The sequence below is a fragment of the Varroa destructor genome, unplaced genomic scaffold, assembly GCF_002443255.2.
Source record: "Varroa destructor unplaced genomic scaffold, Vdes_3.0 BEIS01000004.1, whole genome shotgun sequence".
Taxonomy (NCBI): Eukaryota; Metazoa; Arthropoda; class Arachnida; order Mesostigmata; family Varroidae; genus Varroa; species Varroa destructor.
This window is the reverse complement of record NW_019211457.1, coordinates 44,112,254-44,136,232: the sequence shown is the minus strand read 5'-3', so window position 1 is coordinate 44,136,232 and position 23,979 is coordinate 44,112,254. Positions and strand designations below refer to the sequence as shown.

General features: G+C 40.2%; 5 protein-coding genes across 12 annotated transcripts in view; 3 read left to right on the top strand and 2 right to left on the bottom strand.

The window, feature by feature from the left end:
* Nucleotides 1-5,632, bottom strand: part of CRMP (Collapsin Response Mediator Protein) — a 30,946-nt gene extending 25,314 nt beyond the window's left edge. The window contains exon 1 of one of the 3 annotated variants that reach the window (XM_022801543.2): nt 5,356-5,632. In XM_022801543.2, coding sequence (XP_022657278.1) covers nt 5,356-5,358 — 3 coding nt within the window. In that variant the 5' untranslated portion in view covers nt 5,359-5,632. Of the gene's footprint in view, nt 1-4,027; nt 4,304-5,355 lie in introns of those variants that run through there. The other 2 variants (XM_086987476.1, XM_086987477.1) reach the window with 2 other exon arrangements.
* A 397-nt stretch (nt 5,633-6,029) lies between these two features.
* Nucleotides 6,030-7,805, top strand: Cks30A (Cyclin-dependent kinase subunit 30A). The gene has a single exon (XM_086987488.1). It carries the CDS (start codon nt 6,289-6,291, stop codon nt 6,568-6,570), a length of 282 nt encoding a protein of 93 aa, XP_086843614.1. The 5' UTR covers nt 6,030-6,288; the 3' UTR covers nt 6,571-7,805.
* Nucleotides 7,806-10,563: 2,758 nt separating this feature from the next.
* LOC111249561 (uncharacterized) lies at nt 10,564-22,187 on the top strand. 6 transcript variants are annotated; one of them, XM_086987662.1, is made up of 6 exons: nt 10,574-10,817; nt 10,959-11,072; nt 13,264-13,353; nt 13,969-14,077; nt 14,983-15,118; nt 16,847-17,288. In XM_086987662.1, exons 2-5 carry the CDS (start codon nt 11,057-11,059, stop codon nt 15,083-15,085), a joined length of 318 nt encoding a protein of 105 aa, XP_086843788.1. In that variant the 5' UTR covers nt 10,574-10,817; nt 10,959-11,056; the 3' UTR covers nt 15,086-15,118; nt 16,847-17,288. The 6 variants fall into 6 exon arrangements, with proteins under 6 accessions (XP_086843785.1, XP_086843784.1, XP_086843786.1 ...); XM_086987659.1 differs by lacking the exons at nt 10,959-11,072; nt 16,847-17,288 and adding an exon at nt 19,705-22,187 and having other exon boundaries at nt 10,564-10,817; XM_086987658.1 differs by lacking the exons at nt 10,959-11,072; nt 16,847-17,288 and adding an exon at nt 19,694-22,187 and having other exon boundaries at nt 10,564-10,817.
* Nucleotides 19,901-20,820, bottom strand: LOC111249094 (uncharacterized). Its single transcript, XM_022802461.2, has one exon. The coding sequence runs from the start codon at nt 20,818-20,820 to the stop codon at nt 20,290-20,292; it is 531 nt and encodes a 176-aa protein (XP_022658196.1). The 3' UTR covers nt 19,901-20,289.
* Nucleotides 21,112-23,979, top strand: part of LOC111250417 (kinesin-like protein KIF2A) — a 48,967-nt gene continuing 46,099 nt past the window's right edge. Inside the window, exon 1 of the mRNA XM_086987640.1 lies at nt 21,112-21,245. The gene's annotated coding sequence lies outside the window, so the exon portion shown is untranslated. The remainder of the gene's footprint in view (nt 21,246-23,979) is intronic.

Genomic DNA, 23,979 nt, shown 5'->3' with positions numbered 1-23,979 from the left:
TCTATCAATGTGCCAGTTTAGACGAACCACTCCATAAATTTCACTTATTCCACCAGAGCATATGAATAGAGGGCCCATTTTTGATTTCAGGTTGTTAACATGGCTATAACGTTGCGGTCACCTGTTCGTGTTATGTTAAAGTCCGCGCCACCTTTTTCATTTTTTTTTTAATTCAAAGGCAGAAAAACTAAGACGATCCGATTGGCGAATGCGTGAGAGACCTTGTGGTAACGGAGGCATGACATAATTCGAGTTTGCGGCTAAAACTAAATCCGTACAACGGATACAAACTTCTTGGCCATTCGATACCCGCACGGCCAAGCTGGATACGATGAACACTACGAAACAAACTAATACATCTATTGTCGATAGACTGCAACGATCATACACTAAGACACATTGTCCTCGTCTCTCACCTCTGAGGTAGACCGACTATCAGAAAACAGGAGTACGACAGCTATCCAAAACCACGCAGCGAATGACTATAGCCTGAAAATAATTTATCATGATAACAAATTGGTAGCACCATTTTTAATTACTATTGGTAAATGCTGCATCTTTATGTAAAGTTTTCAGACGATTAATTTAGGAAACATCCTTCGAATGTTGCAAATTGAACGAATTTGCGAAACTAACTGAAAAAAATAGACAAATCGTACGTACAGAAATCCCTTCAAAATGATCTGTATGAATTTAATTTAACCAGACCAATCAAAAACCAAAGACGGATAGAAAGGAAAGTCCTAAGGCTAAGATCAAAACCGCAATATTGTATGGATTTACCGCTTCTTATATATACAGTATATATATGGCATTTTCTCTTTATGATTAGAGAATGTGAGATGTCGCTAAGGATTTGATAAGTCGTGCCTAAACTATTTTGGTACTTCAAACATTATAAGGAAAGAAGATGTAATAACGTATTACAATAGAATATAAACAGGTAATAAGTGGCGGTAGCTTCAACGACCAGAACACGTAGCATGGCAATCTTCAATAAAAACTAAAGCAAACTGTCTCTGGTAAACGAGGGAAATCGCAGGAATGAAGTCCAGAAACCGACACATATCAAACGCAACGGAAAAAACTAACCAATAATGACACCATTGGCAACAGGCACACACATAGTAGAACGGAAGGCAAGCTGTGAAAATGTGATCGCCGTGGTGGATATTTATATACGCTATTTTTCACTTGAAGTTAGCCAACGAAACTTAGCCAAGTTTCGTTTTCCAGCTTCAAACGCTGGGGCGCATCAGACGAAAAAGTGTAATTACTTTCTGCGCAGCAACGTTCACCGCAGGACTTGTCAACTGCTGTCGACTTATCGCCTCCGAAAACGCTTTGCCCTCCGAGAGCATCTCATGACAACAGAAGCTAGGCATCGGCCGTGATTGTGCGCGGCGGTTCTTTGCGAGGGATTCACGGCGCGCTGCCAGTAAACCGTTTCCCCAAACCGGTTCGGCTAAAATAATCAGCAGGACTGAAAGACTGGAAAAGGCAAAATGAAGAAAACCACAATGACCACGGCGACGAAATATAACGTAAAAAACATCTGAAAAAAAATTCCTTTTTGACGTTTGCACCTTCAATAACACGCCACTAAATCAGAAATTGACGAAAAAAAAAAGTAATCGCTGCAGCTTTAAGAGCTTTACACACGAATGGGTGCAATTTGCAAACACCTATTTGCTCTCTATAGAGAAAAATCGGAAAAAAAGGATCAGTAAGGCCTATCAGAAAAAGTGGTGCAAAAATTTTAGAAATGGAATGGGAGAAACGAACCAGGGGATCAACGAGCAAGATGAGCCAGTGAACACTAAAGAAAACAATTCTTTGGCAACGGCAACTACAGCGGTGCGAGGTCGGTTGGTGATGCGCAGTCAGAGCAGTGCTACCGTGGTTAACAGCTGAATTAATAGTAATAGGACTACTTGCGAGTGTTACGCATCACCATGAGTAGCGAGTCAGATCCACCGGATAGTTTGTTGGCTCGCTGGAGGGGGGCGGCAGGTAGGTCGCTGCAGCAAACCCGATGCATAAATCTGAAGTGTGTCGAGCCGGGGGTCAATGGCACACAATAGGGGGGAAGCAGCGTTGTCAACTCATGTTGTTTAAGCAAGTTACCATCAAGAATCGCTGGTGCTGCAAGTATTCGTTATTGTATTTGTGTCTATGTGCCTCCCTGCTGTGACTGAAGTCCGAACGTTGTTTCTGAAGAAAAGCAATAGCTCTAAATGGAGTATGAAGTCAAAAAAAAAAAAAGCTGCTATCCCGTTCCTAACGATGCTGAACGCCATTTTAAAAATTCGTGAATAACGCTGTATCATATCACAAAATAAGGGCTTCGAAATTGTCGTAGGAAAATGCATGTATAGCAACAAACATTATTGAAACGAAAATGCAGAAGGCGATGACGGCACTTATCACGATCTGCGAATATTTTATTGAATATATATGTAATAATATCACAAGTTTACCTACAATAGACTATCTTTGTTCCAAAATTGCGTCCCTGTATTGCATGCGTTCTGTCAAACAAAATTGCTTTCAACTAAATTAGCACTATTATGATGTTTCATTTCTTGTAAAATTAAAATTTAGGAAATTAAGTGGCAAATCTAGAAGAAGTCCTAATATATTATATGCAAAATACGGTTCATCATAAATTGTTATCAGTACAGTGTATCACTTTGCTAGTTGGCAAAAAAATGTCAATCATGTCATCCGACATTTCGTAATTTTTATCATAAAATAAAAACACATGCTGTGGGGATAACGCTGATGAAACGAAGCGCTTTAACTTCAGCTTCATTTCCTGCCTAATGCTTTTTTCAACCACAACAGAATATTGTGGATATATTCAGTATTGATAATTATTGTAGAATAGTAATGAACCCTCTTTTCCGCAAAACTGATGAGGAAAAAATAAAAACATGCAGAATGAGCACTACCTTATAGAATTTTTCACCATTAATTAATGGCTGCTAAGACGTAAGGAAGATAAGTATTCTGGCACTTTGTAAATATTAATAATTATTGTATGTATTAGTACTGTTATAATCAGGCTATGTCTGAGTCCACCGCTTTAAATAATTGTTTTAACCAGATAACTTAGAGGGCCATGTAAAAGCGCAAAAAAGGGGTGGCTGAAGAGTGGTTAATTGCTTTGTCGCCGTATCTGCTGCCCTCAAGTTGTTTCTCGAGGCAAATAGCATTGGTTCAGTGTCGAGTGTGACCAAAGTACGGTTTGTGGGGCCCCTACACAAGTTCTTACAATCGCCATTGATTAAGTTACTATTAATAGATGAACTTCGAGAGGGTTCGATTTTCTCTATTGCATTTATTGCTCAAGATAGATCCATTGCTCCTTCGGATAAAAACAAGCGAGACACGACGGTAAGTAGACGTACACAAATCACCCCAAAAATTTGGGCATCAACTAATTCGTGGAAACGCTGTTGTATATGAGAGAATACGAATTTTAAAATAGTATTTTTGGTAGGAAACGATACGTCAACAAAAAAATGTAAGAAAAAATGCGATTCTGTGCAAGTTGTAGCGGGCTGAACTTAAGATCTTGGTAATAGCAGACAATCATGCAGAAAAGTGTTATTATCGTCGGTATCCACCGTATTAAAGATAGAAACTATATAGCATTGTATTATATTTAAAATTGATTCATTGCGCTAACTCTGTGTAACAGCTTCGTTTGATGATACGTCAAATGCTGTCGCGTAAATGAATTCACCGTAGCTTTCTAAAAATACAAGCTGTACCAACATTTATAATGCATGTTGCACGACGTCGGCGTATTGCATTTAATCAACGGTCATCACTACCCTCGCACAATATCGCGGTACTGCTCATTATCAAGGTCTTCCATACAATTGTAGTACACAAACAGAACACAAACGCTAAGTAATGGACGAACTGGCGGTTTGCCTCATTTAATCGTCACGTTAGCTTCAATTACCCCCGTCCAACTGCGATGTCGTTGGTGGCTATTATCAAAACAAGCACTTACAGAGACGACCCGTTGCCCTTTCATTCTTGCTTTAGTTTCGCACTGGGCCGATGCTTGCCTGGGCCCACAGTTGATGTTCCTGCAAGCCTACTCGGCTGCCGTAGCCCCATCGGTATGACCCGGCAGCAGAGAAAACAGTCTCATTGACAGAGCGCTTGCCGTACAAACAACTATACGATTATAAATAGAGACGGCGCCTCAGAGCGCGCTAGTGAACTGTTGTCCTATTAAGCACAGCTTTGTGCAGTTGTTCGACTTGTGCGCGCGCTCTGGATGCTCTGGCGCTAATGCATGGCAGCCGGCCGGCCGGCAGCAAGGCTCGTTCTATGCGACGCCAGTTGTCGTTTTGCAATCATTTGGCGCTGCGGCAGCGTTAACGTATGGTACCGGCGGCAAAATGCCCGCTGTAGCGCAGCATCCATAAAGCGCGCCGTTGAGGCCTACTCCGTTTGCAACTACCAACAATTACAAACAATATCGATCATTAGATCAACTCCTGGAACGTAAACGACCCAGGGCGAATTGCGAGAGTTTCACAGGATAGTTACAAATAGTTAGATGGTCTCAAAATGTTCGCGCTTTACCATTACCTTGTGGTGGCAAGGCTTTCGGATAAAAGGCGCGGTATCTTGAATAGAGACAAAAAGCAAAACGCGGAAGTGACTCAAGAATAAAAAAGGCTGATTCGCTCGCACTGGAAGACGCCGAGGTATCAATGCCAAGATCCGCGTGCAGTCTCTGCTATGAGAAATAATACCTATACATACACCCCTGCATCCAGTCGGATAAGACGCTGATACCAATATGTTCATCTTATAATCTGTTTTACTTACATCAGTACCTAAGAAAAAAGGACAGAAAATAAGTGAGTCGTAGTATCGTCCGATTTCCTTCCACATTATATGTCGTATATATACGCGGTCACTCGCGCGGAGACAAAATCCTTTTTGGGTGGGGCAGTTTCAAAGGTGCTAACGCTCCGATCACTCCGGACGGAGAGAATCGTGCACCGACTACTATTTATATATAAAGAATGTACTGTAGATCGATGTGTACAGTTCGTTCGGAGATCACAATATGCTCTCTTCCACCATCTCTCGCAATCTGTACCCACTCCATTAGTCAGCCGTCTATCTCGTGCGTACGAAATGTTTTTCAAGCATTTTTATTAATTCACGCTCAGTCACTAGCTTTACATGCACCCTAATATATAGTCGGTGGTCGTCCGATATTACTTTCTTTTCCCCTGCACGACTTAGTAATAGTTGAATAAGCTTGCAAGCTTTCTATAATATCTCTGTACAATATATCCTTGCAGTGCAACATACCATGGTCGTCTGTAATGAGTGCTCCGGTGATCGACAAAACTGGTCGAGAAGAACACAAGATCAAAAAGCACGCACAAATAGCACAAAAATATAATGAAGATGCACACACAACTCTGTTCTTCAGTACACACTGCCGTCGCAGTGAGGAATTACCGGTGGCTTTCCACTCCTGCAGATTGCCGCGCCTCCGCGAACGAACGCACCACAGCAGCCCAAACTGAAACCACCGTCCGCCACCAATCTGCGGTGACTGCAACGCTTCTCAAGCTAATGCAATGGGCCTCCCGACAACGAGCTACTGTCATGGCCAGCGGGAAAGGAAGTCGGGTCAAAGTGTTTTTTTTCGGGTTTTGCACTGATCCTCGCGTAGTTTATTGTAGATTGTTCGTACAATAGGCTGGATAAATTACTCGAGAATAGCCGCTTGTATAAAATATTCACACGGTCTCAAGTAAAGGTAAGCATTCGCTTAATCTTTGAATTGACGCACATTCAAATTTGGCGCGCTATGTGCTAACGGCTAATTCGTTTCATGTAAGAAAACTCAATTTCAATCTTGCAGACTTTTAGGGCGAAATTTTATACTCCTCTAGTCCATCTGATAATTTGCCTAGGCTCAAGTTTAGAGAACTTTTGAAGATTTTGGAAAAATTGCATATAAACATTGGCGTCGTCTGCATCGAAACCACTGGTAGCGCGGCAGAGCTGATGAGCGCGTACCCGACAGTTTTGAAAAACTTGGTGTCGAAATATTTCAGCCGTTTGCGATCCGTTAGTGACTAATCAATCGTAGTTCTTATTCAGTAAGTTTCTCTGCCAGCGGTGGAGTGCCTGTGTGGACTTGAACGTGTGTGGTGGTACCTCTAGGAAGCAGTGCCTGCTGATACAAGCATTAGATATCAGTTGTTTGTACCTTCAAACAGCTCTGTCATCATGGCCTCAAACGACATCTGGTACAGCGAGAAGTACTTCGACGAGATGTTTGAGTACCGACATGTCGTTCTGCCGAAAGAGATTGCCGCTCGAGTGCCTCGGACCCATCTCATGTCTGAGTCGGAATGGCGAAATATCGGTGTGCAGCAGAGTCACGGCTGGGTTCATTATATGATCCACGAACCGGAGCCACACATCTTGCTGTTCCGTCGGCCACTACCTCAAGGGAAAAAACCGGCAAGCCAGGAAGAACAAGTTCGCAACGATATCGAGAGCTACTAAAACGACCGCCCGTAATTAACCGACAGGACGGTTTACTTTATCCGCCTGTCCTTCACATAATGCCGGCACAGTACCATCACATCCGCAAACTTTTGCGCGTCTCTTTCTCTTCATAAAGTGACACCACCTTGGTTACAGTGGATTTGAACTGGAAGTGAGAAAGGAAGGTTTTTCTCTCGAAAAACAACGAAAAACATTAATACGATGCGAGGAAGTGATGATCGACGAGGAACTTCCGTTGTCCAGCAGCTGTGAGCGGTGAGCTCGGGGCACCAGCCGCGCTCTCATTGGAGTAGTTGTTGACCAGTTGCGTATTTTGAAGCTATAATCATGGAGTTTATCACTGCTGAACAAAAACGAAATCTTATATGCTGAAGGGGCGAGCAACGTCCGTGACAACGAACGTGGAGAAGGATGTGAAGAATTGAAGTTATGACTATTTTTCCCGTATTTTACGTTGCCAATATAATAAAAAGCAACCCAAAAGAACGAACGAAGGCCGGGCTTGATCGAGGTTCCCTGTCCTTGTACAGGTGCACGTTCATCGATCGCCTCCATCTATAAAAGCAATTAGCATATTGCTATCATTATTATTATTATTATTATTATAAGCTGTATTACTGATAACGACATAAGGGTGGGCAGGAAAAAGGTATCTTCATTCTATGATATGATGACTATGATGTGTGCGGCGACATCATGACGGTGGTATTACTTCACCACAGTAGAGGATCGAAGCTAAAAAGTACATTGTTTGAGATGATCACGTCCACGTCTACATGGTGTGACTGATATTTCGCTTCGCATCCATTGCATCCATTTTGCAGGCTGACCCTGCGAGTAGACATAACCCCACATCATATTAGAAACTAATGGACAAGATTATGGACAATATTTTTATTCCCTAAGCGGAATTTTAGCGTCGGATTTGTACATTGCAGAGTAATATGGTGGTGCCTAAATAATACCGAAGGTCATAATCAAGGTAAAAAAATAATACCAAAGGTCATAATCAAGGTAAAATTAATGACGATGTACGGAAGCACCAATCACAGTTATTTCAATGCATATTCATAGACGTGACAATGCGTTGCACGATAGTGAAAGATGGCCAAGTCCCCCTCGCCATGGCAAAATATTACGCCATGATTCCATACATTTGTTTACATATGATTGTTTTTCCATTTCGTGTATCATTATAATAATAAAAATTCTCAAGTGGTGATATATTATAATTCATGCGAGCTATTCATTATAGTGTGGATAACAAGATTAACATTATAACGTCGATAACAAAATAGAAGTATCGTTCTTTGATTCTATTTATGACTCTAGAGGAACCCGATTGGGATAAAAAAGGGGCGGTATCAGTAAGTTTAATATTGATAATATAATATAGACGTGAAAATCTTAGAAAAACTTAAAATTCCAGTAGTAGATGCAAACAAAAATGTCGCTCCTCGCTCATTGTTAGAATGGAATGATATTTAGGAAGTAGCTAGTGTGGTATAGGATCTGTGATTAAAAAAAGCTCCAAAATAACCAATCAAAAGCTTCGTATTTTCTCCACGGTGTGTGATTATGCTTGTTATTCCTTTGGCAGAGTTGGTAGGAATAAGCGTTTGTTTGCTGTAGTTGATCGCTAATTCTTGTTTGTGGTAGAGGTCTGATAGTGGGAGGTAATTCATAAACTTTTATACTGAGCATCTTCATAAAACAGGTAGATAACATTAAAGATATATCAGACTGGTTGGCGAGAAATGCACAATGACGACGGGTTGCAGAAACACTGTTGCAGATTCTTCAATTCATTTAACCAGTGCTAACAATAGGTGACAACGTATCGATTTTGCGATTTTCGTAATTAAATATAAACCACATAGATTGTTGCATAACGAAACTAAAGCAGCAGACGATAAACCTACCACACTTGCAGTGGAAGCAAAATATAAAATAAAGATCCCTTGTAAATTGCTTAACATTGACCACGTCTCGTTAATTCCTTATTAGATTATTTTACACAAACGCATTGTAGTTCTATTAAACAATGAATTTACATTACATTATAGTAACTTACCAATGTACATTCTCTAGTTTCCTAGTCAGCCTAGATTGTAACAAGGCTATACTAGACATAGGCTAACTAGAAGTATTGTACTGTTTGTGTATAACTATTAAAGTGTTTTTTTTAAATAATTTGATATATTTATAAAAAATTTTATAATTATAAGGTGATCCCAAATAGGACTTTTGTTATTATTTGATATTTTGATTATTTGTTCATTGTTAAAGTCTATCGGATATTCAGTGTATCAATTACGAACAAGCTAAAAACGCACATCACTGTGGGATACCAGCTTATCATCCTCCCTACATGACATCTTCGTGATATTTAGGAGTTGAATCCATGGCTTCGTTGTATTTCAGAACAGTCCAAAGAAGTGATGTTGGTGATGCAATCCGATTTTAGAGCTACAAAGGCATACGAAAATATTTGATATGCTTCTTCTTTTTTATCTCCGGTAATGCAAATAACATACTGCGTTAAGTTCATTCGAATGATGTGCGGATATGCAATATTATACTCAGCAAAACTTGAAGTATTAAGCGTACTTGAGAGTGCCAAGATTAGTGTCGAGATTTTTTAGACATTTTAAACGCGAGATAGGTACTTAGTTGTTTAAATCAAAATTACTTAGCTATTTTTTAAAAGTAAATAAAGCGAAACAATTAAATTAAAATAAGCAGTTCAGTTATAATGTCTTTAATTGCTGGATGAATTTTAATGCAAAGTAGTTAACGATGCGATTCCAAGCCAAGAGAATAGGATTCTTCGAAGACTGCTGCTCTTCATTCAGATCAGGGTTTTTGCTGCCACAAAATTTGTCCATATTAGTATTTAGATATATCAAAATTCGCATTGGTTAACCTCAAGAAAGTTCGTCTTCTGAACAATGGTTTGCTATATTAAACAGTAATTATGTCGTGGTATCATAAGTTGATACGATATGCATTTGTCGGGGACAGGAAGACTTGGAAAAGGCAGGTCTCCGCATTGTTGATATGCATTAGTCGATTGCAGTTCTTTATATTAAAATAGCTGTTATTGTAAAAATAACTACATTGTACAAGTCAACAGCAAGCAGGCAGTAATACTAGTCATCAGCATACTGTAAAGCAATCAATTTGTGCTTACGGGAACATTTTACTGCATGTGACTGCCAAGACATATCAATGGGAATCATTTGATATTTACACGAAGAGCAACAGCTGACTTAACCTAATGATCAGGCTTACAGTAATACTACAACGCACGAGCGACACGAATGTGTGTCGACGCTGTCGAACGATTTCAGTTTGTCGCATCGATGAATCATCGCATTTTCGCCTACTCTGCGCAGTAGATACATTTGCAGCGAATTGCTCTATTACAACAAAAGGTACCGGTGTTTTGTACATATACTCTGTCCGGCAAGCAACACAGAAATGGTTGCGTTTTTTATTAGCTAAACGCGATATCTACTAAGTATAGTGCGCAATTTCTTGCTGCGACTCGGGTGCACCGGTGCATTGTGTGAAACGAACGAGAATAGCGACCGGGGGGGGCCTTTGGTTTGTCTGGCTGAAACAGCCTATTCGGCTTGTCGGTTTAACCGATCTCAGTCCTTTAACTGGCTGATTTCGGTTGAATCACAGCTGCCATTCTGCTACCCCTTGAGTTGTCCTTCTATCGCCAACCTCTCTAGTACCGCATCTCCTCAGCTCTCTCTGCTTAGGTCGCGGCGCCTCGGCGTCACCTTCTGGCGCTGCCAAAACGCCGATGTCTCTTTTCTGTTAGCTTCGTTCTGCAGGAGTCTGCATATGCCTGCTAGCTAGAGAAATGCGCATAAGCCTATAGTCATGGTCGCCCGATAAACAAGAGATGGGAAAAGGGGTAGGGGTCTATGTAATAGACGGAAAAAACTGTCAGGTGACGCCACGACTTTTACAGAGGGATGCCTCAGAGAAGCGATGACAAGGCAGCTGATAGCTGAACAGACGACGCAAACACTCACCTTCTAAAAATCTGTTTCGTGTATTTTGACTGGACTGGTTATTGTGGTCTATTTGAAAAAACGCATACAGAGACCCATTGCACGACGAATTAGGGTACTCACTTGTCTGTGCATATCGCATTCGAATACAAAAGTTGGCCGTCAGATGACGAGCGGTGCGAATAGAATATATGTTCATTCGTATGTATTATAGTAAGTAGAACATTACCCCATTCGGTACCTTGAGTACGTAATAGAATAGCGCATTAATTATTACCCCATTCGGTACCTTGAGTACGTAACAGAATAGCGCATTAATTATAAAAAGAGATCGTTTCATGGCTAATAATAAAGGTGTAACCTACATCGAAGAGGATTAGCCAGTGTTGGTTTATCTGAAAAAAACCGAGTTCGCTCCTGTAACTGGCAGACTGTCTTCGTTTGGTCCGTGTATGATTGCACAGAGAGGTGGCGTACCAAAAACGTGAAACCACTAAGTTTAGTAGACAATATGCATAAAGTTGAAGATAATTTTTAATTGCAAAGCTAACATAGTATAACAAGCTAATAATAGTATAAACCGTAATGGATGTAAATAAGCTACACCAACAGATTTTAACGTGCTTAACATCAGAACTGTTCTTCCGGTGTCAAACGTTTACTATAACTTTTGCTCACTTGTTAAGAACCATTTGCATAACCAATTTTTCATTCAGTGCACATACATTTCTGTTCTTAGAAACCGTTAACAAAGCTTGAATCATAGATATTCGGGTGTATTTCCAAAAAGTGATGTTCGAACTTCTTATGGCTTCAGGTGATCGAGATTAACACATAATCACTTACTAGCCATATGGCTTTATTCATGATAACACTACTGGAACTCAATCGTTTGAAACTTGTTGACGGTTTCACTTTTTTTCTAGTTTTATATTCATATCCAGAAAGTTTTTTTTTTTTTTTTTTATATATATGTGAGCTTGTGGAATGATGAAATTGTATGAGGTAATTTATGAACGTCGTCGTGATGGTGCAGTGGTAACCTATTTGTATGCTAAATTTAGGAACACTTAGTGATCAACGCTCAATCTCGAGCACAGACAACTGTCTGATGTAATATTTAAAGGCAGTACCGATCGTAAAATTCGGATGAGGGGCTAACAATAAAAGTTCTATATTGATCTACAGTACAAATAGCAATGGTGGCGTTGAAATTATTTGAAATGCACTTACAGCCAATGTTAGTTAAATTAGTTAAGAAGTGATGTTTCAATTTAATGTTTTGCGAATGTTTTATTTAACGCATTTGCCGGCAAGGACATTTCCTGATTCGACTTAAGATTGACTGCGGGAACCCTTAGCCTGGCTGTGAACGACTATGCGATTACCATGAAGAGCAGCGAACTATGCATTACTCGATGACATTGCAAATATTTTCCTGACAGACTTTGGTGACTGGTGCTCTATATGCATTTGCCAATTTCAAATTGGCATAATTCAATAGTACTTACGCAATTTCAAACGGAACGTTCAGAACTTGACTACTGGTCAAGCTGTCAAACTGAAATAGAAACGCGAATAGAAACAACGTACCTGAATCCAATGCTTCTCTAAATGAAGATTCTTACAGTGATCTATCGATTTCTCGTCAACCTCTTAGCTTAATATTTCGCTCACTATCGTTGCAGGCTGATTTGAAAATGGCGCGCTTTTTTATAGCAAGTATGCAGATCTTTATGCTGTAGGCTATCTTTGTCTTGTGTCAGCAATGATATTTTGCTATCGTAGAACCGAACGGGAAGCAAAATCTAACGATATTACTAGCGACGAAGTAGACGACGAAGAGCAGCTAGAAAACGGTGACGTCGCTCAGAGCGAGAATTTGCTGGCAATATTGTATTGGAGAAAATTGGTTTCAGTTTATAATATTTTTCTTCGACCATGCGTCAATTGCTCATTAATGAAAAGCGTTCTTAACAGGATGTAAAAACACAAGCACAAGACGACGTCTGTGCTTGTTTTATAACATAATCATAGTGTGCTTTGCAATAAGCCGAGCATGCTACTCGAAGCCATTGGAGATTCACGATGTCGCATTAAGGACCCCGACAAAACTGGGAGCGCGATACCTTCACCTCGAATACTATACATTATACTGGCTGTCAGTACGCTACCTGACATAGACGTCGAAAAAGACCCCTTAGAACTGCGAATACACTGCAAATTAAACGTGCTCTTGCAAACAACCGTTTCCAAGGTTCTACCAAAGTTTATCAAAAACATAAAGGTACATTAGACTGATTTATCATAAGGTGTTATTCTTTAATCAATGTAAGTGATTCTTATGATCTATTTATTTCTCTGTCAATATTGTTTCTCATACAAGTGCTATTCCTAAAGATAGATTCATTCACTGTCATCGATTTTATTCTGGTAAACGTAACCTTTACTGTCCGTCCCGATTTCGACGTCGACTTCTTTACACAGATAACTATATCTTCGCTTAATGCCCTAGATATTTAAGAACTGGTTTCGTTATGAGTTATGTAAAAATTGAATTTGTATTTCCTGTGTGAGGAACATCCCTAATGTCGTTTCTTCTTTCGCCACCTAGCATGAGGTTGTATAAATTCTTACTCAGAATTTTGGGTTGCCGCAGGAAATTTATGGATCAACCCAAACCATGTTACTGTCCCTACACTGGTTAAGTGGCTTTGGTTATTCTTGGCCACGAGGATAGCATACGTCGGTGCGTAAGTATATATAAAAATCATCGTTAATATCTTTAGAGCTTAGCAATTTGGATTGGACTGCCAATCATTTTTGATGTCGTCTTTCTGCACGGTGTCGTCGACCAGACAACTAATATACCGTAGTCGGTTCTGTCTATGTCGACCCTGAATAACATCGGAAGAAACTCCAAGCCGCACGCAATTACACTGAATGAGGTTCAAGACTTGGCAGCTTTGATAGGACAGAGGGGACCGCGTGACGGAATGGGGTAACCTTTCCCAAATGAGCTACGAGGAACAGTTCAATGTTGCCTCGGATAGCTTGGGTTAATCGCAAACTTTTTTCTTCTTTACATCAATCAACATACGGAACACCGTATCACAGCTTTACAGCGGTATTGTGTTTACTATATTTCTCTTAGGCCAGGATTGTCATTTATCACCAGCGATAAGTCCCTACAATAAGGGCTCGGAACGCGATTGACGATGACATCGCCCGTGCACGATTGTTGTTTGTATAGAATTTTTTAGCGTAATGCGTTTTCGTTCAGTTGATGGTACCGTTAACATTGTAATTATGTTTTAAAGGGGAAAGATTTACTCTTAGATTTGACGATGCCACGATGTAACAGGTCCGCCGATTTTGGATTCCTGCCCCGTCAAAGCTGAGATCCGCGTGCAATCATTAGATTGTCCTGTTCAGAGTTTGTGTTGGAGGCTGTATAAGGGCATCACATACATGTGCGTGAGGTTGCGACAAATTATTTCAGATTTGTACAAAGGAAAATTTGATTGTGCACGTTTAATTTACATTTTAGATAATGCTGCCTTTTGCACGATTTTCTTCAATTTTCGTTAACAATACAAATAAAAAAAAAAAAAAAGTAAAGCTACATTTAAATATTTTACGCGTTCGATCAAACGATTTGGATTGTAGGTTTTATTCCAGGCTGTTTGAAGCTACCAAATGCATTACTGATAATAACCTTAAGTGCATCTTGTTCGAGCTTTTCTTGATGAGACCCAAAAAAAAAAAGACACCGATTCAGTTCGTATTTAACAGAATAACATTTCTCAAAACGTTATCATGTGACACGTGATATTAATCAGTCATGTTAGCAAATAGCGAACAAATATGTGTACTTTGAAACAATGTTTATGTTATAAACGATCGGTATTTTTGTTCACTAGCACGTAACAACAAAATAATTGTAAAGCTTTGCACTCTCTCTGATGATAGGCGATTCGTCTCAAATAGTGCTGAATTGGCCAACATCGTCTTACATGGAACCCCATGGGGGCACTGGGTGTAAACGATGTAAAAAATCATACATAGCTAAATATATACGAAATTCACATAGTTTTTTCCATAAGAATGCCAAGATAAATTTCGCCATCTTCGAGCTTTCCAACATATACTAGTTGGTACGAATTAATTTTATTATTAACCATTAGTAATCTTGTTAACCGCAGTACTAAAAGCGCATTCCGCCTGTCGAGGCAGGTTCAGAAGCAGGCTGTTAAACCTGAATTCGTATTCTCATTCACTGTAGGTAGTTGGCCTTTTAGGAAAATGCTCATCTACACACACAAGCTAGCTGATAAACAGAATGTTAACTGAATTGCCTCTAACTTTGTTCACCTAGGCCACCTTATTTGAGGCCGAACATCAGAGAAATTCCAAGCATACTCAAGATAGGCGCCGAGAAGTGTCGCCGTGAGTCACTTGTTGACACAAATCGACGTTAGCTCAACGGCAAAGAGGGACTCGCGGCGGTGCAGGTAATGGTAATTTATTCATTGTGTTGCCACTGCCAAACGAAAACGAAGTAGCGTGAATATAGCCGAGACAAACTGATTATGTCATGTTTTATTAACTTCTAGAAACTGACCACATCAGAAACTGCAACGCTTAAAATACAAGACGAAGTTCTGCAGGAGTTGAAACACTAAAAATAGCAGTATATTTCATCTCGTGTGTAGCTGCTGCAGATGCCAAAAAACTACATAAATTAATGTTTAGTAATGTTGTATTTGGACGTCTTCTAGAGAACTGTTCACCAGCAGCTTTTTAGCCAATTAGCTGGTTAGAGTTTCGATTTATATGTTTTGCTAGAGAGGTACACGCATATACATTGGTAAGTAGAGGCGCAAGCATAGTTCAGGCTCTAAATGTTTGTATGTGTACATATCTGACCATAATGGACCGGTTCATGTAGCCAATAATTGCTGAAGCAGGGAGGGGATACCGACTAAGAAAAAGCCAACACAAAAGCTTGTGTCGTATATACATAGTTTTTTTTTCTTTGTATAGCGAATTGTCAGTTACCTATTGAATGTTTGGACGGCTATGGTTTTATTTTCCCACATTTGTCTACGTAGTACGCATTTCCAGGGATGGCGTTCGCTGATTTTAACCATTTTGTTTGGATTCGAGTTAATGACCATTAGCTATTAGGTTGACACATTTCGTAGAACTTTCTGTAAGTTGATTCTACCACCGGTAGACTAGATGAAAACAAAGAAATTCGCTGCGTACAGTAAACCGAAACGGCAAACTTATCGCATTTATCGGCGGACTTTAGGCAGGAGCAGACGACGAGCTCTACGATTAGTATTGAACAGGCTAAATAAAATATTATAGTGTGTATGAAGTAAAAGTAAGCATATGATCGACATGAGGAGATGCCCTTGAGGACTAAGGTATTATTAACCTTACTTCAATCAGTGTGGCAAACCAGTGGCACCTCTCGTTAGACGTTACCACAAACTACTCAAAATTACAGGTCTTGAATAAATGTCTCGCGGTACTAAAGGATGACAATTACTCAGCGAAATGCTGCCGCGCCGATAATGAAAAGTGAATCGAGTAGACCCTAGAGAAAATATTACCGTAAATGCGCATATTTAAACAAAATAATAAATAAACCAAGATCAATGCGACTGTGAGGTAGGCTACTGAGTCCTCTACAACCATTTATCAGACGGAAACAAAAGTACTAATGATGCAGCTAGAGAGTAGTAAATCGCGCGCTAGAGTACCTTTGTCGACTACCGTCGACTACATGCTGATCATACGTAACAACAAAAACACACCTTTTTCCATCTTATTTATTGACGTAGAAACACAGACGCGCACAATAAAAGATATGTAATCATTATATATATACGTTCTAGTGGTCGAGTTTACAATTTACCATAGACGTTTTCTGAATGTTGGACGTTGTAAATGCGAGCTCTAACGGCGAACAGAGCCATTTTTCCGCCAAGATTGACACCTGTGTAACTGTTTTCTGCAATCAGTGAGCACTTTTGATATTCGTTCCGCGCAAGGTGGCCAGCAACGCCCTTTTGGTATTGCGTACGAATTTCTTATTCTGTTTGTGTGCATCTTGCCAGTTTCCCATCACAGCATGGTTTTTCTTATTCTCCAGCAAATCTTACTCTTTGATAATGCACAGTGTATAACGTTATTCTGTCCTGCGTCCAATTTATACGGCACTCTCATAGGAAATATCACAGAGCAAATACCCATTGAAGCTGTTTTCGTTAGCGTGATAATGGATGGCTACCGGCGACAGACACTTTTGTTGTTTGTTATGCAACGGTCCAAGGCTACGCTAATAGCTCATACCTATCGGGGTATCAAGACTTCAAGCTTTGCCCGATCTGTTGACGAAGCATATGCGGAGTGGTCCAGATTGTCGTGTTCATTTGCGCATAACCTAAAGGCTAGCATTGTGAGGAACATGTAGCTATCTCTTTGGTCAATATGTGAATCTCTCAGACGAGTGATGATTGTCAAACGACAAATGAAACGTTAATCGTTTAGTATATTGGCAACGAATTTACCGCTAAGCGGGATGTACATCGAGTGTGGATATGATCTTGTAAAAGTTTTGTATGCGTCCCTAGATGTTTGCCAGGAAATAAAAACGAACAAAAAAATGGATTAGATATTCTTCATTTAATTGATTCGAGTACATTCTGTCCCTAAAAACCGGTTTGTAATGTCGAAGTTAAATACAAAAGCTTCCAAAAGGATCCAACTATCAAGATCAAGCGAATATTGTAAAAAAAACCTGCAATGGAACAGACAATATTTGTAGAATGTATAAGTCTAGTGTTACTCAGCTAATATCTCTAAACGAATGTATGCTAAACATTAAAAAAAAATTCCAAATTTGGCTTTCATCGACGATCCTAAAAACTAATAGTAAGCAAAAATTGCAGTATTTTTTAAAAGGCTTATCCAATCCTATGTAAAATAGGGTTAACGAGAATGCTATAAATTATCGTTCTTTAATTTCGCACAGAAATACTGAAACGTTATTAGCTCCTAGTACTCCTACAAAAGGAACTGGCTAGTCTTATTTAGAATACGCCTAAAATTAAAAACGGTGTATATAACGACGGGTATTAGATTATAGCATAATAGTGCTTATTAGCTACTTGCTTATATGCTAAAACACTTCCCCCTAGCTAGTGGAAACCACACTATAAAAATACCGAAATGAGACTGGGTCTCGTCGCAGGCTTGCCGTTTACATTAGTGATCTCTGTTTTACAAACAATATTTTACGCCAGATATATATATATGTACATATCATCTTCTCCCTTAGGTAACAGAGACAAGAAACAAGGGTTTTATAAAGTTCAGTTTATGTTTTTAGCAAAAACGAGTCCAGCAACGGTAACATGAACCCAGCCGGCGCCGTCATCTGCCTATCGCTTGAATCGCTGATCGATTTTAATATATATATATACATATATATATATATATCGAAAAATACAAAATAGAAATATACTGAACGTGTTGCAGACTCCGCCAGTTGTCGGTCAGCAAGGGCCACTTTTTTTTTAAAACTGGACGTATAGTTAAGAACGTGTGTTCCTCTTTTGTGTGCCTATACCTGAAATGGTTAATTTTGCAAAATCTATCTAGCACTATCAGGAACCGCTCCGACGTTCTTTAAGGATTATTGTGTGTAGTTCACAAGCATCGTAAGCCGTTATCACTGTGCATTTAACTTAGGTCGAGATGGTGGCTTAACACAGGTTAACGTATCTAAGCATATATTCCAGTATAGTATAGTATAAACGATATTTCTATTTTCTCAAACGTTCAGATATCCTCGGCAGAGCAAGTACTAAAAGCTTTTTAGCAAATGCTTAACTTTTGAGGTTCTAGCTTCGAACTTCGCAAGGAATCTAACTTTTTTATAAGCATTCTAACACCGTTAACTGGTATGTAAAGACATCTTTCGGAAAAATCTGCACGATTTTTATCTGGCAGCTCTCATTTTGGCTTGTGAATCTGTTTCAACCAAATATGAATCGTTTTTAAGTGAGAATTGTCGACTTGTTCGTCAAGTAATAGCAGTGATTTATTCCATACCCACGAACATTTGTTTGATCAGTTGCTCTATCTAGTCCACATACAAATCGATGCTATATTTGTTTTCGGATCGTCACGCCTCAAATAAAAACATCAAATGAGCAAACCGCTTCTGATAACCTTGCATTCTGTGTTTGATAGGAAAGATACTTACTGTAAATGGATTTGAAACCCGAAACGACAACAAGCTTTGGACAAATTCAAGTGGTAACAATGGTAGCTATAAATGCCATATACAGTAATGTCTCCTTGCCGTATTCATAAATGTATGCCTTAATTCGGTTTGTGTCGCCCATCATTTACTCTATCTGCTTCTTTTCCGGTTTCCTTCTTCGAACTGGAAAGGGACGTCCTAAGAGTGTATTGGACAGAGACAAATTCGGATACAAATGAATGATGATGAGGCATAGCTAAATATAAGCATACAAAGGGGTGCATTTTTACTAGACCTATTTTGGCGTCATCTCACGGGAAGAGGAACACACAACAGGCCTTAACATGCCGTCGATTTAGCCTGAAAGCGTTACGCTAACATAGCTGAATGACTAATTGCTAGCCTTTAGGATGCGATCTGACAAGAAGGCTGGCTTCCGCCCTCAAGAAGGATCTTTTTTTACCTTGCCATAGATAGCTTCAGCGAATAGTACACTTCTTCAACTGGGTAATATCTGCTTCCTGTCTGTCAGCCAGCTTAGTGGTCCCTGACCAAATGTCATTTATGTGTGTATCGACAAGTAGGTTTTTTGAAGCAAGCTGTTTTTGAGCCTTTCAATAACTTGACAGTGGTATTGGCAAGACTGATGCTGGATTAGTTTGGTGACGACCCACTAACGGTCTGTAACCAGAGCAGCGCAGGAGATTGCAGGCGGTTCACGCCGGTCCTCAAGAATCTCTATGATAATAGCATTTTAGCTTTACTTTTCGTTGTGTTTTTTGTGATTGCTATTTGCTATGGAAAGTACCGTTGCAGTCATTTACTTCAGCTACCACCTTCCAAGCAATGTTCGTCATGTGAGATATTGCAAAGAGTTATGGATCCGCAGACGGTACAGGATTAATACGCAAGACAATTGCGAACGACAACGAAGTAGGTACATACATGTGTAACATATATTTGTGTTATGTATCGTTGGTATCTGCTACACAGAAATAACAACACATCCTCACACTCTCCGGATTGGCGATCTTAGTCAGAATTTATTTGCATTAAAATCAAACAAACTACTCAAACACTGACTGATAATCAGTTACTTTCTCGAGCACCAATAAAGAAAAGAAATGCGATAAGGGTGATGCGTGTGTATTTACAAAAGAAATACGCATAGAGAGGTTTATGTTAGGTCACAGGTATACACGAAACGTCTTTTGGAATAGGCATGGTGACAAGGAACGGATCAGTCCCGAGCACTACGAGATAAGGAAACATGAAATGAAAGTAAAATGTCTGCGTATCGTTAGAGATTATTTTCGTACGATACCAAAATTGTATCAGTGTGACAAAATGCTTTATGCTTGAATGACAGCGATCGAGAACAATGTTTTGAGACGACAGTGATTAGATGTCCGCTCCAGTGTGCACTAGCAGATGCATTCCTTCTTGTAGTTCGCTCACGATATTCTCCTTATTGACTGTGTTAGGCATACGGAACTCTGTCATTATGTCCGACTTCGTGTACACGGAACCGTCCTCATTGCGCTGCTCATGGGAGGCTACTACGTTAAGTTTGCCACCGTGTGTTCGTACCACAACCTCTTCAGGAGAGAACCCGGTTAGGTTGACCTTATACGTACTGGAGGGAAAGACGATATCGTCACGATCGACGTAACTGCCACCGTTGTCGATCTTGAGGATAGTCTCGGTATCGAGGAATCGCTCACACTCGGGATAATCTTGGAGAAACTCGTCCCACTCTTTAGACAGCTCATCCTTGCCTTCAATGAATCGTTCGGTCTCAAACACCTGCTCCTTGCACACCTCAGTAGCCTCTCGATATTTCATCAATGGAGCCATCTTCGCCGGCAGAATGTGTCTCACAGGATGATCACTAAGCTGGCGGCAAGCCAGAACTGTGCCAGAAGACTCCATTTATTCTAAATGCTATCCACCGAGTTCTGGTTCGCCCAACTTTAAATAATATCTTCCGTTTTCTGTCTCGTCAGGCAGAATACTGAGTTCTCCTCCGTAACTCCGTAATAACAGTAACTCTCTCTAGTTGTGTTTACACTTTCACAGTTCAAGTGTTTATGTTGTGCCCACACGGGCAGGACAACAAGTAATGAGACGTTCGGCGTTCGTGTTCCGTGGGAAAGGGCTAAACTGGAAGGCGACCTACAGAAAGTCATTACGCAGACTATTGCCACAGATTCTTGGCTTTGGCAGCATAGGGAAATATTCGTGCATGCCTTCATAAGCGTGCTTGTTGCGATGCAGTGTGCGCTCGGACGGACTGGCAAGCTTGCCAGCAATACCTAACACACAGGCCGCCTTCAAATGCCAAGTACGTTCGAGAGGTAGGTTTCCGAGTATTTCTCTCTCTCTCTATCTATCTATGTGTACCTCTATCTCTACCTCTCTCTCCTTTTTCGCGATGTCTCTATTCGTTTTGAAGAGCTAGTTCTCTCTCGATGACTTTCTAGCTACTGTTGGGAGCACGTAGTGTCTATGTATGCAGCATCTGTCTGTCGTATTTGTGCGGCGGCGGTGTTGGTGAGGTCACAGCGCGCAGCCGATGAGTCAAGGTCTCCGTCCTTTCCGCAACGAGCGACAGACACTTGGAAGTATTTAATAGGAGTAGCCGTAGCTGCAAGCTGTTGTCATTGTCAACATAGCTACATTGCGCCTACGGAGGACCTGCCGAACAATGCGGATCGGAAATACTCAGTAGATATAGGTGGAGAAGTGTCTGCTTATCCGTATGTTCGTGCGTGTGTGCTCCGCGAATTTAAGAGGAAAAACGCTGACGTGCGCCAGCGAGAGCGCGCTGTCCCGGAAGAATCATAGTGAATTCAGCGCTAGCTGATAGCGGATCGCACAACTAGGGTATCCCTACCAGGAGTGTCCAGAGTCATCGTTATAATGTGCACGCCACAGGGGGAATACTACGGAAATATGCATGGCATTATTAAATTTCCCCATTCCATGGTGGTTAGCTGGTATTACTGTGATGTCACTTTATTCCGAAGTGAAATCTTATTTGGTTGTCTCGGCGCGCTGATGCAAACTATCGGGTATACGGTACGAGAGCGGCATATCGTAACTAGAGGGACGAATACAGATTACAGATGCCAAGCAGGTACTGTCTGACATGCAATGGCGCATCAATCAGTCTACAGTTCGCTGCGAAGAGGGTGCAACTAGAGTTTCTTTATGTAACGAATAGTAAATGTATTATTATTATTATTATTATTAAATAAAGGACTGCACGGTCTTGTGTAGATATATCTTGGCAGGTGCTACGAGTTTCATTGTCGTATCGTGATTTTGTATCAGCTATAACAGAAAATAGTTAGTATTTGTTTCAAATCTGAGAAAATAATTAAATTCATTAGTGCTTACATATAAATTAATTTGCATTTTTGTTTTACAACTTGATAACTTTTCGGCATACGCCCTGTGTTTTTTCATAGGAATGTTCTATATGGCTCTGGACCTTCTACTAATTCCCAAGTCACGTATCCACTCTGGCTAACAATATCTATATACTTTGTCTGTACAGAAACATGGATTTCTCTATTTATTAGCAAATAAAATGCTTACCCTCTATAGACTTGTCTGCAACTGACGCTCAGTATGGACTAAGCAAAACGTCGAAACTCAACGACTGGCATCAAGGCGTCGATGCTGAATTTTCATCTATTCAAGCAACGTCGGTAATAAAGCTCACCGTGACAACCACCTAGAATATGTTACCGTTTTGACGAAGCAACTGATCAAGCAATCAATTGTTTGCCCTGACTTACATAGTTTTATGAATGACGCTGACTAAGCAGTATATGCTACCTTTGCGATTAAAGGACCTTGGTAAAACATTGTATCAACATAACATGTTATATGCTTAACTTAGGCAGAAGTTACCATTGATTCTCTCTAAACGTATTTAATAAGAACCGTAGTAGGGAGCATCGTACTTGGCGTACACTTGGCCTTTTTCCGTCAGGAATATTATCTTCGTTTCTGTTTAGAAATCTAGGATAGTAGACAGTGTGGCGGCCAACGAAGAGCCACGTCTTAGTAAATGAACTTCGAGTGTTATGACAATAATAACCGTAGGGTAAAAATGGGGATGCCACGATTGTTGACAACGACCAAGTCAAATTTACTCATTTCAGGTTCCTCACCTTTTACATTTACACCGTTCACTGTAATATACCAGCACATGTCAGAGATTTTTGTGATAATACAATTAATGAAGGAAATCGAGTTCAAAATCGAACCTCCTTTAGACTGTTCACCTTATGGGCAGCTTTTTTATGTTGTCTACCAAGGGGACAACCCTCACTTAATTCGTTCTTCAGAACTTTCGTATTACTACATGCATTTCTGCCTATCACCAGCAATAGCGGGGAAAGGTTTTGTCCACTTTGAAAGCTCTCTCGTCTAGACAGCGAAACATACTGTGTGAAGCTTCGTTTTGCGCACTAAAAGACCACTTTCCTAATTTGATAATAGCTCTCGTAATACCGGTGACAATGAAAAATAGTATGAAAGTTATTTAGAACCTACAAAATATAGCTGCTAAGTATGACCTAATCGGAGGGAACCTGAGAGAAAGCTAGATAGAAGGCCTCACTATTATTACTACTACAGCCGAACTGCAGAGATCGAGACGTGTTCATTCAGCTATACGTTAAGCTATCTTCGTAGAAATCTACCTGGTCAGAACACGCGCAAGTGAGTATCCTGGCTGATCTTCTGAGCCGAATATGCACGTTCTGACAACCGTGTACTACGTGTATTTCGATGACATCCTGAACATGCTACCAGCCATATGTCAGTTCCTCGCTTTTGTCGTGATAATGGTTCTGCTAAACTGACAAGTGCCGCTTTGGGAGACGGTGCTATATTGGTTATTTGTATTAAGCCAAACTCATAACCCGATATCGCAGTTTTTCTAGTATAAGGGTATATTGTTAACTGGTAACTATATAGGCCGAAAGGGTCGTTCAATATAAACATTAGTTAAGTGTAACGTGGTTTTTGTTTTTGGTAGCATTTTAAACGTTCGGATCGTAGAATTGGAGAAGA